We start from the raw sequence: 17,261 nt of genomic DNA on the forward strand, positions 1-17,261 counted from the left end.
TTCATAACATTTGGCAAAACTATTTGATTACAGAATTTGTCCATATCATCTAAACAATTAATGAGGCTCTGTTAGCCACTCAATGTATCCAACATAAGGGAAGAACATAAAGATTTTAGAAGAAAATTTCTTAGTCCTTGGCCATTAGCAAACTTTGCTATTGGAGGTAAATAATTCAATTATAAGCAAAATTAAATCCTTACAATGATTCTTGGGAATTGAAATAATTTTTTTTTGCCATAGGTGATTCTTTGAAGCAACAATAAGGAACAAAGCAAAGTCACTCATAGTAGTTTTATCGAAATCTGATTCATAGCAACAACTTCTATTCTAGTTGATCAATGCCAATGGTAGGCAGGCAGCATTCCAGAATTGCTTCTATTCTAGTCTTTTTCACTTTTGGGTGTTTTATGATCAACCTTTGTTAGCAAAAAATAAACTGAGTGATGTGGAAGCTGATACATAAATCTGATTTGTATCATATACTATTTTCACGGCTTAGATATCTGTATCTTCATTCTATTTGGCCCATCAGTGTAACAAGCTTTTAAATGCTAATCTTCACTGATCTGACAGTATTGATTGTTTTAAGCATGTGATTGTAGAGGTCAGCATTTGGATTGGTTTTCTTTTGGTTGGGTTTTGATCAAGTTGTATGGAGTAGTTCTTCTAGCTCTTTTTAGCGGTCTGTGAGATATAATCCATATGATAACATTCCAAGTTTTAAGTCTATTTTCACTATTTATTTACAGAGAACAGAGAAAAAAAAGAAAACGGAAGTGAAAAAGGAATGAATTTCCTCACTCTTTTCTATTTCCTTTTTTCCCATTTAGCTGAGCTGATGAATATTTGACTTGAGATTTTTCACCGAAAGTTCTCTCCTTAATTATGCAATAGGTTTATTTATTTATCTATTTATTTGAAAATCGGCAAAATAGCAATTCTCAGTGTTGATTGGAATAATATTTCATCAAGTTACTTAGGTTTACTTTAGCTCCTCATACCTTGTACAAATGTTAGCACGATGTTTATCATTTGCAATCCTAATTCCTAATAGTGTTGTATATTATGTTTCTTCCTTTATTCTTATAGTTCAAATTTTAGAAACAAAAGGTTCAAATCACTGATATTCAAATTATTCGTTTCCAACATATTTTGATTGCATTGACTTAAAGCAATGCAATTTTTTTAATTAGGTCACAAGAAATTGTATATTAGATGATAGGAACCTTATAAGGATCATAGGATTTTAGCATATTCTAAAAAAGATTCCCAGCACTTTTCTCATGGTTTGATTTTCCCTTCTTAAACTCTCTTCTTTTTTGCTTGTCATTCTCAATCTCTTTTCTAATATCTTTTGAGTGGATGAGTTTCTTGTTTCATGATGATTTATCAAGATTAACCTAGAATGAGCTTGCCAACATATAGAAAGTAAGTATTATTTGATTGGTCAGCCCAACCAATTAATTTTCTGAGCAGTATAGACCCCTTAATTCTCATTCAATTTTTTTTAAAAAGATAATGAAGAAAAAAAAATCTCTTGAGAATTCCTAGCAAAATAGAATAAATTTAAGAGATCGAAGATTTTTTTAATAGGTAAGAGAAGAAAGTAAAATTGAGTAGAAATCATCTAGAATCTGTCATTAAATTCTAGTACTTAACTTTATTAGAGCCGTGAATAGAGTTATTTTTTGTTTATACAATATCCTTGATTTGTAACATTGGATATAACGGGAGGAGTAAACATATGATTTTGTGCCATCGTGATCGTATTTTGCAATGACATTAATTGTAGCTCAGTTAGTGTATCTGCAGGAACAATTCACACTATTAAGCCCTAGCATGAGTGATTTCACCTCTTTACTACAAACCTTTAAGGTGGTCAGATGTTTTTCTAATCTTGTCTTCTCTTATTTTAATACTCTCGAGCCATTATTAATAGTGGTAGATGAAGATCTAGCATCAGGCTGTGATAAAGAACTCTAACAATGCAATGAATGATTCACAGGTAGATTATGCCAACATAATAATACTGTCAAAATTTGTATATCTGTTTGTTAAAACTGATTGCCTTAATAAAAATTTACTTCCAAAAATAACACTATAATGATAAGAGTTGCTGCTGATCGTCTACTTGTGTATGTTGCATATTAGTTCTATTCGATAGAGAATATTGGATTTTGAACAATTTTGTGTGGCGGCCATATGTCATCTGATGGAAGGAAATGGAGAATGCATGACCTATAAGCTGTTTGAGAGAGATGGGAACAAAACTGATTATTATAGAGGAACTTTCAAATGAAAATTTTGATGCCATTTTCTTGGGTAGGCATCCACAATTAACTAATGATGATTCAGTGATTAGAAAGTATGGTAGTGTATGGTTACATCATCTGCAGCATGATTTTCTGCAATTTTTCATTATGAGAAAAGGTTGAATCTCTATATCACCTCATTCCTTTCCAAACATATCCTGATTGGATTGATTTTTGACCCTGTGCGGATTATTTATGAGATTGCCGGAAATTACATATCAGATTATAGGATTCAAGTCGAATTTCATTCTTCCCAACCAATGAATTTTCTTAGCAACACAGAACCCCCTCCCATTCCAGATTTTTTTTTTTTTTTAAGTAAAAAACAAAACCAAGAAAAGACTTAAATATCAGCAAATGCATTTTTGAAAGCAACAAATATTTTCAAGGATATGTTCTATTCCATTGTTTTAGCCTCGCAAACATGATTAATTATGAAGTTGAACATACCAAAATTTTAAAATTTCGAGAATGGGAGTACCAAAATAACCCATAAAAATAATAAATCAGAAACACACTATCATAGACCTATTTGAGAAGTAAACACTGTATCCAAAACTTGGACCAAAGTTTTATCAGCAGATTAACGAGAAGAATTGGGTCTTAGCTTGAAGAAAGAGCACCAAATGGGAAAGAAAAAGAATCTCACACATCTTACTGGCAGTAATATATTCAAGGCACTAAAAACATGGCTTATAATGTATCAAATTGGCAGGTCTTAGTGTAACAACATTGAAGTTTAAGGGTAATGTGCAATTTTGCTCATTCTCTTTATTTGTTAATGCAGGAACGATATCTGGATTGTTATTTCTTAGGAGCCCAAACAAAAAAATAATAATAATAATAAACACTAAAATTAAAAATTAAGTTAATATAAATAATAAATAAAACTAGCATCTATTTAATATTGACAAAATACCTATCAAAATATATATATATATATAATGACAAAGCATAAGAATATATATATATATATACATAAAACGATTGTTTCTTAACATATTTCTACTCAATCATTTGTGATCTATTAAAATGTAAATTGCTACAATCATCTATAATTAATTAATTCCGTAATTTTCCATTTTATGTATAAAATTAAAAAATTCATTATAAAATCATATTTTATTTTTTTGCAATGTCTAGTCTTTGATTTTTGACACTATTAATTATTGAAAATATTTTTTTTTTGTAATTACAGTAAAAATTATAAAGGTAAATAGAAGTAAAAAATATATATATNACAATGGAAAAAATAAAACTTCATGTCAAAATTTCACATGCATATGTCGCTGAAAGTGTGGGCATGTTCTTTATAGTCTTCACGCGGAGTCAAATTATCGCAGCTGTGAAGCTTTTTCTCAAGTGGAATCATTATTGATCAGTGGGGGTGGGGGGCCCTTTTTCAACTTTGGTACAGTCCAACCTTCTATCGGAGCAACTTCAAACTTATACCTTCTCTCACGTACTTAAGAATTGCTTCGAAAAGAACAAGGAATGAAGCTACTTCTCTTAATCTATTGTCAAGGTTTCAAATTTGAATGGTTATCACTTAATCTGCCCACTATTCTCTTTAGGATGATAAGGAATATAGTAAAAAAACTTAAATATCAGCAAATGCATTTTTGAAAGCAACAAATATTTTCAAGGATATGTTCTATTCCATTGTTTTAGCCTCGCAAACATGATTAATTATGAAGTTGAACATACCAAAATTTTAAAATTTCGAGAATGGGAGTACCAAAATAACCCATAAAAATAATAAATCAGAAACACACTATCATAGACCTATTTGAGAAGTAAACACTGTATCCAAAACTTGGACCAAAGTTTTATCAGCAGATTAACGAGAAGAATTGGGTCTTAGCTTGAAGAAAGAGCACCAAATGGGAAAGAAAAAGAATCTCACACATCTTACTGGCAGTAATATATTCAAGGCACTAAAAACATGGCTTATAATGTATCAAATTGGCAGGTCTTAGTGTAACAACATTGAAGTTTAAGGGTAATGTGCAATTTTGCTCATTCTCTTTATTTGTTAATGCAGGAACGATATCTGGATTGTTATTTCTTAGGAGCCCAAACAAAAAAATAATAATAATAAATAGAAGTAAAAAATATATATATATATATATATAGATATTCAATATAACTATATATCCTATATTATTCTTATTAAAAATATTATTCTTGTATGGAGCGATTCTTCCAGCTCTTTTTAATGGTTGGTGAGATATAATCCATTTAGAGAGAACGGAGAAAAAAAAAAAGAAAATGAAAAAGGAATGAATTCCCTCAAAAAAAAAAAAAAAAATTTCATTTAATTGAGCTGATGAGTATTTGACTTGAAACTTTTCACCGAAAGTTCTCTCCTTCACTAGGCAATAGATTTATTTATTTATTTATTTATCTATTTATTTGAAAATAGAACGGCAAAATAGCAATTCTTAGTGTTGATTGGAATATTATTTCATCAAGTTACTTAGGTTTACTTTAGCTCCTCATACCCTGTACAAATGTTAGCACAACGTTACATCATTTGCAATGTGATCATTTGCAATCTTAATTCCTAAGCGTGTTGTATATTGTTATGTTTCTTCCTTTATTCTTAAAATATATTCTTATATTTCAAATTCTGGAAACAAAAGGTTCAAACCTCTGATATTCACACTATTCTTTTCCAACATATTTTGACTGCATTGACTTAAAGCAATGCAATTTTTTTAATTAGGTCACAAGAAATTATATATCAGATGATAGGAGATCATAGGATTTTAGCATATTCTAAATAAGATTCCCATCACTTTTCTCATGGTTTGATTTTCCCTTCTTAAACTCTCTTCTCTTTTGCTTGTCATTCTCATCAATCTCTCTTCTAATATCTTTTGAGTGAATGAGTTTCTTGTTTCATCATGATTTATCAAGATAACCTAGAATAAGCTTGCCAACATATAGAAAGTAAGTATTATTTGATTGGTAGGCCCAACCAAATTTTTTTCATCCCAACCAATTAATTTTCTAAGTAGTATAGACCTCTTAATTCCCATTTAGTTTGTTTTTAAAAAAGATAATAAAGAAAAAAAATCTCTTGAGAATTTCTAGCAAAATAGAATAAATTTAAGAAATCGAAGTTTTTTTAAATAGGTAAGAGAAGAAAGTAAAATTGAGTAGAAATCATCTCAAATTTGTTATTAAATTATGTTGGAACATTTTAATATTAATTAATTAAAATGAATAAATATTACAACATAAATGTAAAGATGTGAGAATGAATATGAAAGATGGGGAATTAATGAAAATATTTAATCTCACATTGAAAATGAGAGAGACTATTTTTTTTCTTTTTAATTGTGGCGATTAATGAGCTAATATGAATTGAATCAAATATTGGTCTAGATATGTGCGCAAGAGGAGATGAAGGGTAGAGGTATCAAAAATCAAGTGACTACAATATACAAAAAAAAAAAAATTCTTGGTAAAGAAGAGTGTTCTTTCTGGTGGAGCCTTTTGCAAAGATATTAATTGTAGCTCAGTTAGTGTCTCTGCAGGAACAATTCACATTATTAAGGCCTAGCATGAGTGATTTCACCTCTTTATTACAAACCTTTAAGAAGGTCAGATGTTTTTCTAATCTTGTCTTCTCTTATTTTAATACTCTTGGGCCATTAGTAGTAGTGGTAGATCTAGCAGCAGGCTGTGATAAAGAACTCTAACAATGCAATGAATGATTCACAGGACTTAGATTATGCCAACACGGTAATACTGTCAAAATTTGTATCTCTGTTTGTTAAAACTGATTGCCTTAATAAAAATTTATTTCCTAAAATAACACTATAATGATAATAGTGGCTGCTGATTGTCTACTTGTGTATGTTGCATATTAGTTCTATTCGATATAGAATATTGGATTTTGAACAATTTTGTGTGGCGGCCATAAGTCATCTGATGGAAGGAAATGGAGAATTGGGAACAACATTCAAGGCATGGCCTATAAGCTGTTTGAGAGAAATGAGAACAAAACTGATTATTATAGAGGAACATGCCTTGATATTCTCATCACTTTCAAATGAAAATTTTGATGCCATTTCTTAGGTAGGCATCCACAATTAACTAAAGATGATTCAGTGATTATAAAGTATGGTAGCATATAGTTACATCATCTACCGCATGATTTTCTGCAATTCTAAATGTTTCATTATGAGAAAAGGCTGAATCTCTATATCATCACCTCACTCCTTTCCAAACATATACTGATTGGATTGATTTTGAACCTGTGTGGATTATTTATGAGATTGCAGGAAATTACATATCAGATTATAGGATTCAAGTCGAATTTCATTCTTCCCAGCCAATGAATTTTCTTAGCAACACAGACCCCCTTACCTTCCAGATTTTTTTTTTTTTAAGTAAAAAACAAAACCAAGAAAAGACAATGGAAAAAATAAAATTTTATGTCAACATTTCACATGCATGTGTCGCTGAAACTGAAAGTGTGGACATATTCTTTATAGTCTTCACGCGGAGTCAAATTATTGCAGCTGTGAAGCTTTTTTCTCAAGTGGAATCATTATTGATCAGTGGGGGGCCCTTTTTCATCTTTAGTAAAGCCCAACCTTCTTTCGGAGCAACTTCAAACTCTTATACGTTATACCTTTTCTCACGTACTTAAGAATTGCTTCGAAAAAACAGGGAATGAATATAACTAAACAATAATTTAACATATTTCTACTCAATCACTGTTTCTATTAAAAGAATATATAAAAATAATTGTTTCTTAACACATTTCTACCCAATCATTTGTGATCGATCTATTAAAATGTAACTAAACAATAATTTAAATTGCTACAATCATCTATAATTAATTCTGTAATTTTCCATTTTATGTATAAAATTTAAAATATCATTATAAAATCACATTTTATTTTGTTGCAACGTCTAGTCTTTGAATTTTGACACTATTAATTATTGAAAATATTTCTTTTGTAATTACAGTAAAAATTAGAAAAGTAAATAGAAGTAAAAAAATATATAGATATTCAATATAATTATATATCCAATATTATTCTTATTGTTTCTCAAAAAAAATTATTATTCTTATTAAAAAAAATTAATTAGTGTCGTCAAATAATTTTTAAAACTATGAAAACCATAATTTGACCCTTTCAATTACTCTAAAAATAAACTTATGAAATATGATGTTAAAAAAATGTGTCGTCTTCCTAATCAATTAATTTTTAAATAGAATAACACAACTTACGGTGGAGATGCTATCAGAGTCAATTTCAACAATTTTTTTAAAAAAAATACACAGAAAGAAAAGTAAAAAGAACTCGAACAAAATGACAAGAAGGAAAAAGTGATCCTACCACGTTCACGCGGAGTTGAATGGTGAAGCTTTTTCTAAGGTAGAAGTCCGTAGAATCATTATTAAGCTTTGTAGTGGGGTCCCTTTTATGAATATTGGTGAACCTAAGCAACTTCAAACCTTTTATTTTCTTCTCACACATTTGGCATTTCAACTTCAACCACTACTGCTTTCTGCTCTCTTGTGATCTAATCTATCTTTCACTGTTTTCTTTCGCTTACCAAGAAGAAATGGCCGAAGCAATCCTGTATGGCGTTGCGCAGACGATCATTGAAAATTTGGGCTCTATGGTTTTCGCAGAGATTGGATCCATGTGGGGTGTCGAAGATGAGTTCGAAAAATTGAAGGATACTGTTTCCGCTGTTCAAGCTGTACTTCTGGATGCTGAGGAGCAGCAGGTCAAGAACCATCGAGTCAAGCACTGGATTAAGAAGCTCAGAGATGCAGTCTATGATGCGGATGACTTGCTGACCGAATTCTACACTGAAGATACGCGTCAAAGGGTGATGGGTGGTGATCAAATGGCAAAGAGGGTACGTATTTCTCTTACTACTTTCTTTTCGAGTTCAAACCAACTTGCTTTTCGTGATGCTATGGCTAAAAAAATAACATCGATGGGGGAGAGATTTGATGCAATAGCAAATGATATGAATAAGTTTCAGTTTGTAGTACATCCATCAGAAACAAGGGTTGTGACTAGGGAGAGGGATCAAACTTGCTCATTTGTATGTGAAGAAGAAGTTATTGGGAGAGAAGAGGACAAGGAAGCCATTATAGATTTATTATTGGACTATGATGTGCAAGAGAATGTTTCGTTTATATCCATAGTGGGGATTGGAGGGCTGGGGAAGACCACACTTGCCCAATATGTATACAACGATGAGAAAGTGAAGAATTATTTTGAGTTGCGCATGTGGGTGTGCGTCTCTGATGTCTTTGATGTAAAAACAATTGCTGAAAAGATAATTAGATGTGCAGATGTTTCGAAACATGAAAACCTTGACATGGAGCAAGTACAAAATAAACTTCGTGAAACACTCAACCAAAAGAAATATTTACTTGTGTTGGATGATGTGTGGAATGAGGATGCGGAAAAGTGGTGTAACTTGAAAAGACTTTTGATAGGTGGCTCAAAGGGAAGTAAGGTGGTGATAACAACACGGACTAAATTGGTTGCAGAGATTACTAGTACAGTCTCACCGTATTATCTACGAGGCCTTTCGAAAAACCAATCTTGGTCTTTATTTAAGCAAATGGCATTTAAAAGAGGGCAAGAGATGATTAATCCTAATCTTGAAGAAATTGGAAAGGATATTGTACAAAAATGTTATGGAGTGCCTCTTGTTATAAAGGCTATTGGGAGAATATTATACTTAAAAAAGACAGAGGATGAATGGCTATATATCAAGAATAAAGAACTTACAAATGTAACTCAAAAAGAAAATAATAGTGGCATTTCACCAATTCTAAAATTGAGTTATGATCATCTCCCATCACATTTAAAGTGTTGTTTCGCTTATTGTTCATTGTTTCCTAAAGATTATGAGATTTCAAAGTTGACATTGATAAATCTATGGATAGCACAAGGATTTATCCAGTCATCAAATGGAAAGCTACATATGGAGGATGTTGCTAATGAGTACTGTATGGATCTACTTTGGAGGTCCTTCTTCCAAGAAGCTAAAGAAGATGATTTTGGGAATATAATTAGTTTTAAAATGCATGATTTAATCCATGATCTTGCACAATCAATCTCAAGAGTTGAGTGCACATATATTGATTCAAATATAGAAAATGTCAATGAGAATGTTCGTCACCTATCAACTGCATATCACAGAGTTCTTAAGAAGGATTTAAGCTCCATATTCAAAGCAAAGAAGATACGCACGCTCATTTTAAGAACTGATCGAGGTCAGGAAGAATCAAGTTGTCAAAAATCACCTCTTGAAATACTTTTTTCTAGTTTAAGATGGATGCGTGCATTAGATCTACAACGCTCAAATATTACGACGGTGCCAAATTCTATAGAAGAGTTGAAATATTTAAAGTACCTTAATCTTTCCTTTAATAGATTTGAAGTTCTCCCTAGTTCTATTACTAAATTGTTGAATTTGCAAACATTAAACCTCAGTTATTGTTATAAGCTTAAAGAACTACCGGGAAACATTCAAAATTTGTTCAACCTCCGGAATCTTGAGTTGGAAAATTGTCACGATTTGACTCACATGCCACCTGGAATAGGGCAGTTGACTTCTCTTCAAGTATTACCGTTGTTTATTGTAAACGAGGAACTTACTTGCGCTGGTCTTCCGGAATTGAACAAGCTAAATAACTTGAGAGGAGAACTAAGAATTAGAATTAAGGTACGGGTGAAAGATGCCGCCTCTAAAGCCAAGGCTGCGAATTTGAAAGACAAGCAGCATCTTAGAAAATTGGAATTAATATGGGATGTGCTGGGTAACGATGTCGCAGGAGTTTGTGAAGATGAAAATTTAATGGAAGGCCTCCAGCCACACCAGAATTTAAAAATGTTGAATGTGGAAAGTTACCAGGGTGTGAGATTTCCGAGTTGGCTACCTTCGCTGACTGGTCTAGTGAAATTAGAAATATCAAAATCGATGTGCCAACGTCTATCGCCAATGTATCAACTCCCAAATCTCCGAAATCTATCTCTAGAAGATATGCTTTGTCTGGAATACATATCAGACCGGGAAATCACTGAAGAGATCTCTGCTTTATCAACATCTTTTTCATGTCCCAAATTTTTGATCATAAGGCTTCCTCCCAGATTGCCTAAGATTGACCAACTTTATAATATCTCGGGGTAATTCTATAAGTGAGTAACAACTATTGAGTTTTAGTGTCTGCAAATTCAGTAACTTGGTAATGGTATTAGGGAGAAAATTTATTTTATTTTCAGAAAGAGATCAAGATATCGTAAATGCTTCAATTCTCCAATTGAATGTGGCACTACACGTAGACTTAAATTGCTCAAATCTAATGCACGCAAATACTTAAATTTTGAAACAAATGCATTACAAGTAAAGTTACCCAAATTTTCCCTACGCTAGATGTAAGAATTGTTCGTATCTTCCTTTTACTAGGCTTGGGAGTTGATACATGGCGAACTTTTTCAATAAAACTTTTCCCACTTGAATTTAATATGGCACATTCCATTTGAAACATAAGACTTGCAAGATCATGCATGAGATCATGCATTTTACATGATTTTATGTTGCCCAAGTCATCATTCTCTACATCTTGAAAAAATGACCTCCAAAGTAATTCCATAAAGTATTTTCTACCAATATCCACAAAATGCTGCCTTGGACCTTCTAGCACAATAAAACCTTGCGCTATCCAAAGATCAATAAGTGTATTTACATAAATTCTATGATCTTTTGGAAACAATCTACAATAAGCAAATCATTGCTTCAAGTGTGATGGAAGGTGATCATAACTCAACTTAAGAGTTAATGAAATGTTATTTTCTTGTTGAGCTATTTTTGAGAGTTCATTATCTAAAAAAGATTACTCCCAATTCTTTCTTTTCTTTGGGTCTTTCTACTAAAATACATTTGCATTTATATAAAAGTAATTAAACCCAACAGGAAAAGAAGCATGCTACTGGTACCACTGCTCATATGCAAAAGCAATTGAATCATCGAAAAAGTCCCAATTGTACTTTTGCTTGTTTAAAAACTTTTGGGCTCTGCAATTGTGCAAATAGTCAACAACTAGGTGGGTTGGTACCTTCTTTTTCCTTTATTTTCTTCTTTATAAAATTTTTGCTGAAAGTGTTGTACATAAACCTATCTTTTGCTTCTTCATCCAAATAATTTCTTTTGTATGTCATAAATAAGTTGTTAAGGTGATATACTTGGTTTATTGATTTAGGTGCATAAATTTGTAATAGCTTTCATAAAAGTCAGATTAATTAAGAATCCTTATCTTGTTTTCTTTCCATTGGCAGATTTAGTTAATGAAAATACAAATCCAAAATTTGCACGCAAGATGCTACGGATGTTGTTGAAGATCAACTTAGATAACTAATCTAGTACCAGTACTTGGTTGCTGAAATTCATTTTTATGTATAAGTTTCTACCATGCCATGTTTTGCTCAAATTTTAAGATATTTTAACACAGAGATCTCTATGCTTTCTTGAATTATTGTTGTGTTACTTGTGTAGTGATATTGGATTAAAAGCACAGCTTGAAATTTAGAGCGTAAAAATGCGCTAGATTTTGGATAGATTCTACTCTATGCGTTTTGTTACCCAAAAAAAATGAATGAAGTGAAATACTAAAGGTTATGTTTGGTAATAGTTTTTGTTTTTTATTTTCAAAAACTTATTTTTTGGGAATATAAAGAAAAACAGTTTTCTTGTATTTTTGAAATAAAAAACATGTTTGGTTAGTTGAAATTAAAAAAAAAAAAAAAAGTTTTTTGAATGATTTATTTTTGAAATCGGAGGCCAAAATGCAAGTGATTCAAACAAATAAACCACTGTGTTTTTTCTGTAAGCCAGCATAAAACATAGCGTTAAAAACTTTCTGGTATTTTCTTCTCCTTACTTGTCAGCTTGATGCTTGGTGGAAAAGGTGGGAACTGCTCCAACAATGCTCATTTATCCTTGAGATTGGAATTGAGTTTTGAAGGATCATACAATCCATTATTTCTAAAGGTTCATAATCATACGTCTCCTTCAAGATTAGTCCTTTTGTGTTAATCAAATACCCAACTTTCTCCTGTTTTCTTTTGTTTAATTTCAGTTAAGGTCCTCAATTATTTGATTCTGTATGCAGATGTGAGACAAGGTTGGAATTATAAACCAGCTAGAGTTGGTTTTTCATAAAAAATGGCTGGTACTACTTATACATCTACAAGCAAAAACTTGAGTCTTAAGGCCCGCTTGGTAACGTTATTTAAGTATTGTGAAAATAAGTGTGGGTGAAAAAATGTTGTGGAAATAAGTGTTGTGTTGTTTAAACAACGAAAATTGTTGTTTAAACAACACAACCAAACAAGCCCTTAATTATGTCAATCCTTATCTTGTAATAGCTTTCATATAAGTCAGGATTAGGAATCCATATCTTATTTTCTTTCCATTGGCAGATTTAGTTAATAAAAATACAAATCTTTTTGAGGATAGCTTCAGTTTTAGGCAACTGCTACTTGGGATGTTCTACCACTACCTAGGCAATCAATTCAATTTTTCCTCCTTATCAGGTTTTTTTATTAAAATCAGAATATCACATAGGTAATCACTTCAATTTTTCCTCCTTATATTTGTTTTGCTAGTAAAAACTGTGAAACGGATTGCCTATTTGATGCCTAAGAAAATAACAATATTCATAAAACCTTTTGAAATTTCCTGTCTTCTCAGGGTGCGATAAGGAATTCCCCTTATTTGATGAAGGATTCATAGGCCCTAGATTACGCAAACCATGGTAATGCTGTCAAAAATCACATTTCTGTTCGTTGTCACTGAAAATTTTTCCCAAAAAAATAATGATAAGAGTAGAAGCGGATTGTCTACTTGTGTATGTGAATTAGTTCTATTCAATACAGAAAATTGGATTTTGAAGAATTTTGTGCGGCTGCCCTAAGTTTGCATCAGCTGGAAGGAATGGAGAGCTGGGAAAAACATGCAAGGCATGCCTATGAGCTGTTTGAGGTGGATGTCAACAAGCCAATTATGTTTGAAGGAACTTGCCTTTGTATTCTTGTCAGTTTCAAATGGCAAGTTTTGATTCAATTTTTTAGGCACGTATTCACTATTAACTAATAATGGTTCTATGGTTATGTATTCCTCACGGCATCTCATGATGATTTGGTTGATATAATGGTTTTTGGAAATTCTTTTGCTAGGATTTTGGGTTAGTCTCCAATTGGGATACTTAGAAACTCTTTTAGTTTTCCTGGCTCCAAGTATTATGAACAAAAATGAAGGATCTTTTGTGATGTCACTATGTCAGTATAATACATAAATTGTGATAATGTGTCATACCCCCTGTTTTAAATACCAGACCGGACCGGCCGGTCCGACCGATTCAACCAGGAATTGGGAGCCAGTCCGGTCTGGTTAAAACCCATAAAACTGGTCAAAAACCGGAGTTGAACCGGAAATTTTTAAAAAAGCGGTTTGATGATCGGTTTGGTTTTTAAAACCATGGTCATACCCACTAATCGCAAGATGGTAAAATTGGCTTGTTGCACTAATTTTTTTTTTTTTTTTTGGGGGGCAAATTTGTGTCTTTCTTTAAAAAAAAAAATAGTCCCTTTGTGTATCATGAGTCTTCAGCTAGTTAAGCATAGTCCCAAATCTGCCACACAAATGGTATTTTAATCAGAAATTAATTGTTAAAGTACACAACTCTCCTGTATTGTCAAAGTGTTAACGATATAGTTTAAATATTACCATTCCCTTAAGCATATATATTTGTTTCTATTTTTCATTTGCTTTTTAATGTCTGAACTCTGAAGATAAATCTTTAACAATAGGTATACATTTAAACATAAATTATTTTCAAATTATTGGTATCTGCATTCTAATTCATAGGATCTTGTCAGTCATACACTCGAAAAACAAATTTGACAGAAACCAAAAGAAGGGTTTATCTTCTTTAAATCTATCTTGCAGTGTCACACTTCAACAATCCCACACATTGACAAACTCCATCTGCCTATACTAATTTATGCAGAACTTCAACTTCTCAATTCTATTATATTCCTAAATGGAAAAAATCCTCCTCTCATCTCTGTCAACTGCCCTCCTTAAATTTCTAATCATCACTGCACATAAAGTATCTGAAACTCAAGTTGGTAAAGTGATATACCTGGTATGTTTGTTGATTTAGGTACTTAAACAGATCGGAAAGTCTCACTTGCTGATATTGGAGTAAAAATGTGTTGTGAGATCATTTAAAAAGTAATTAGGTAATTCGTTGGTAAATTATTATTATATATATATTTTGTATAAGTTTCTACCATCTTTTGCTTGATTTGTATCAACTTTCTTGAATGATTGTTCTGTAGCTTCATTGGATTAAAAAACAGCTTGAAAAATAGAGTTTGGAAAAGCACTCGATTTTAGATGGATTATACAGTATGCATATAATTATATAAAATGTATGAATTGAAATATATACTTTTAAATAACTGGAATTGTAGATACCAAAATTAATGAGTTTTTTTCTATAAAACACCTTATAACATGGCATTGGAAACTTCATAGTATGTTCTTTTCCTTACTCTTTAACAGGATGCCAGGTGGAAATAGGTTGGGACTGCTTTAATCTTTGAGATTTGAATTGATTTTTGAAGGATCATACAGTCCAAGATTTTGAAAGGTTCATACAACTCCTTTAAGATTCAATCCTTTTCTGTTAAGAAAATACCCAAATTTCTCTTGTTTTCTTTTGTTTGAATTTGGTTAAGTTTCTCAATGATTTGATTCTGTATGCAGAAATGATACAAGGTCAGAATTCTAAATCAGTAAAGAGCAGTGTTTCTTCAGGAAAAAAAATCTGGTACTACTTATGCATCTACAAGGAAAAAATTGACTCACTTCTCTCAATCCTTATATTGTAACAATCTTCCTAAAGGTTAGATTAAGAATCCTTTTTGTTCTTTCTCCATTGGCAGATTTTGTTTAATACAAGAAATATTCAATTTGCATGCAAGATGCTACGAATGTAACAAGTTTCATCTTCTACCAGTACCTTTTTGTGGATATCTTCAGCTTTAGGGCAACTAGACAATAGCTACATGGGATGTTCTATCAATATCTTCTGGTGCATCAGTATTTCGTTCATATCAGACTATTGAAAGGTAGTAACTTCACACTTTCCTCCCTAAAGTTGCTTTGCTAGTGAAATAGATTGCCTATTAGAATTCAGTTTGATACATTTTCTCTATAATTCTTTTATCTATGAAAATAACAATATTCATAAAGCCTATATTTTTTGAAATTTCTTATTCACGATAACTATTAAGAAAAATGTTTATCCAGTAGGTGAGTTATTGTATAACCGGTTGTAAAGTAAAATTTTATATTTTCTGTCGCTTTGGCTTTTTGTATATTCAAGAAAAATCTGGATGCATATTTGTATACAAAGACATAGGTTGTTCATTCAACATACTAGGAATAATAAATGGATCATTACCAAATTTATGTTTCATATACTGAGTTGCTGTAGTCCTGGACAAAATTTTGGTTGTTCTATTATGATGGATCTTTAAATTTAAGACATCATCAAAGCCTTGTATGGAAATTGGAAAATGGTTTTGAACTTACATAACATGAATTTCCTTTCATCTTTGATGTGGTTTGGAATTATTATGGTGCTTAACATACCATAAAGACATAGAGGTATAATCCAGCCTTTGTTTGAGATCTATAATAATCATTTAAATTTGGAATTTTGTAGGTGCTGGTCCAGGAATTCATTTTAATAATAAAAAAAGGTTTTTGAACTGAATGCTTGTTGGTAACAAATTAGATAAAAATGGCTAGCAGTCAAGCAAGAAACAAATGGTTATAAGGAAATATGAGGCATTAGTTCATTTCTATTGAAATCAAGTTCCTTTGGTTTCTAGTTTCTACTATTGTCTTATTTTGATATCTGCTATTGCTAGGATCAAGTGCCCCCAGTAGAAAAATATTGTTACATTGAGGAAATAATTTGGCAAGGGAGAACTGGACACCAAAGCTTTCTCATAACAATATCCTCTAGAAGAAGTCATTCAGAACTCAGCAAAAGATGCGTTTTTGGCATTGCCATATTGCTCTCAAAATTTGAAATCAGTCTCCATTGATTAACTAGAGCATCAGAGAAAAGCTTCTGTTTTCTTCTTTAACTTTGTATAATTAAAATGTTTTAGTGATTCAGTTTTTGTACTCACTGGGCCTGAAAATCAAAGTTCATATGGATGTTTGAGACTATTTATGTTCACCTATCCAAATTTTGAAATGTATCTTTTATGTAAATTATAGTGAGCATTAAAATGTTAAAGTTTTATTTTGATGTGGTTTTAATATTGTTTCAGTCCTTGTTTCTTTGATTTGGATGGCCCTGTAATCCCTTTGCTTAATGTTTCTTTTCTATAAAATGGTGAAAAATGTGAGATGGTTTTTCAGAATATCTTTAGCAGTACATCTACTGTGGGCCACGTTATGACTTTCAGTAGGTCTGGGGCAAGAGGACAAAGCGAAGTCTTTAATTTCACAGACTGGAAATGCTTTTGTTGTCTCTGAAGCCTAATGCCAAAATGAAAATGAATTGGTTGATTCCATTAAACTGTGGGCCACGTTAACGGCCTTTGGAGTTGAATCTGTGGGCCCAGCTTAAATTGCTCAAAAATGTTTATTTGGTCAGCCACATAGACCAAACTCATGGGCTGTTCGCTTGAGTATTTGTGGGCCTAACAAATTTTCAAGTGCTAATTCGAAACCATGGGGACCAAGTCTATGGGCTGACTTTGTGGATCCAAATTTTTATATGTTTCCTGACTTAGTATTCTTATGAGTCTTTTGGATGGGCTGCCCAAAAATATAACAGAAGCTAATTGTTTTTTTTTT

General features: G+C 31.8%; 1 protein-coding gene across 20 annotated transcripts; it reads left to right on the forward strand.

Annotated features, from left to right (window-relative positions):
- The first annotated feature begins 7,680 nt into the window (after positions 1 to 7,680).
- Positions 7,681 to 16,728, forward strand: LOC112024212 (putative disease resistance protein RGA3). Of its 20 annotated transcripts, none has more exons than XM_065767220.1 (10): positions 7,681 to 11,418; positions 11,651 to 12,593; positions 12,794 to 12,938; positions 13,065 to 13,128; positions 13,250 to 13,444; positions 14,539 to 14,617; positions 14,943 to 15,030; positions 15,147 to 15,285; positions 15,400 to 15,511; positions 16,319 to 16,728. In XM_065767220.1, the coding sequence occupies exon 1, from the start codon at positions 7,908 to 7,910 to the stop codon at positions 10,503 to 10,505; it is 2,598 nt and encodes an 865-aa protein (XP_065623292.1). In that variant the 5' UTR covers positions 7,681 to 7,907; the 3' UTR covers positions 10,506 to 11,418; positions 11,651 to 12,593; positions 12,794 to 12,938; positions 13,065 to 13,128; positions 13,250 to 13,444; positions 14,539 to 14,617; positions 14,943 to 15,030; positions 15,147 to 15,285; positions 15,400 to 15,511; positions 16,319 to 16,728. The 20 variants fall into 20 exon arrangements, with proteins under 20 accessions (XP_065623292.1, XP_065623291.1, XP_065623304.1 ...); XM_065767219.1 differs by having other exon boundaries at positions 11,651 to 12,362; positions 12,451 to 12,593; positions 12,794 to 13,128; XM_065767232.1 differs by lacking the exon at positions 12,794 to 12,938 and having other exon boundaries at positions 11,651 to 12,362; positions 12,451 to 12,543.
- Positions 16,729 to 17,261: the final 533 nt, after the last annotated feature.

The sequence above is a fragment of the Quercus suber genome, unplaced genomic scaffold (genome assembly GCF_002906115.3).
Source record: "Quercus suber isolate HL8 unplaced genomic scaffold, Cork oak 2.0 scaffold_785, whole genome shotgun sequence".
NCBI classification, from domain to species: domain Eukaryota; kingdom Viridiplantae; phylum Streptophyta; class Magnoliopsida; order Fagales; family Fagaceae; genus Quercus; species Quercus suber.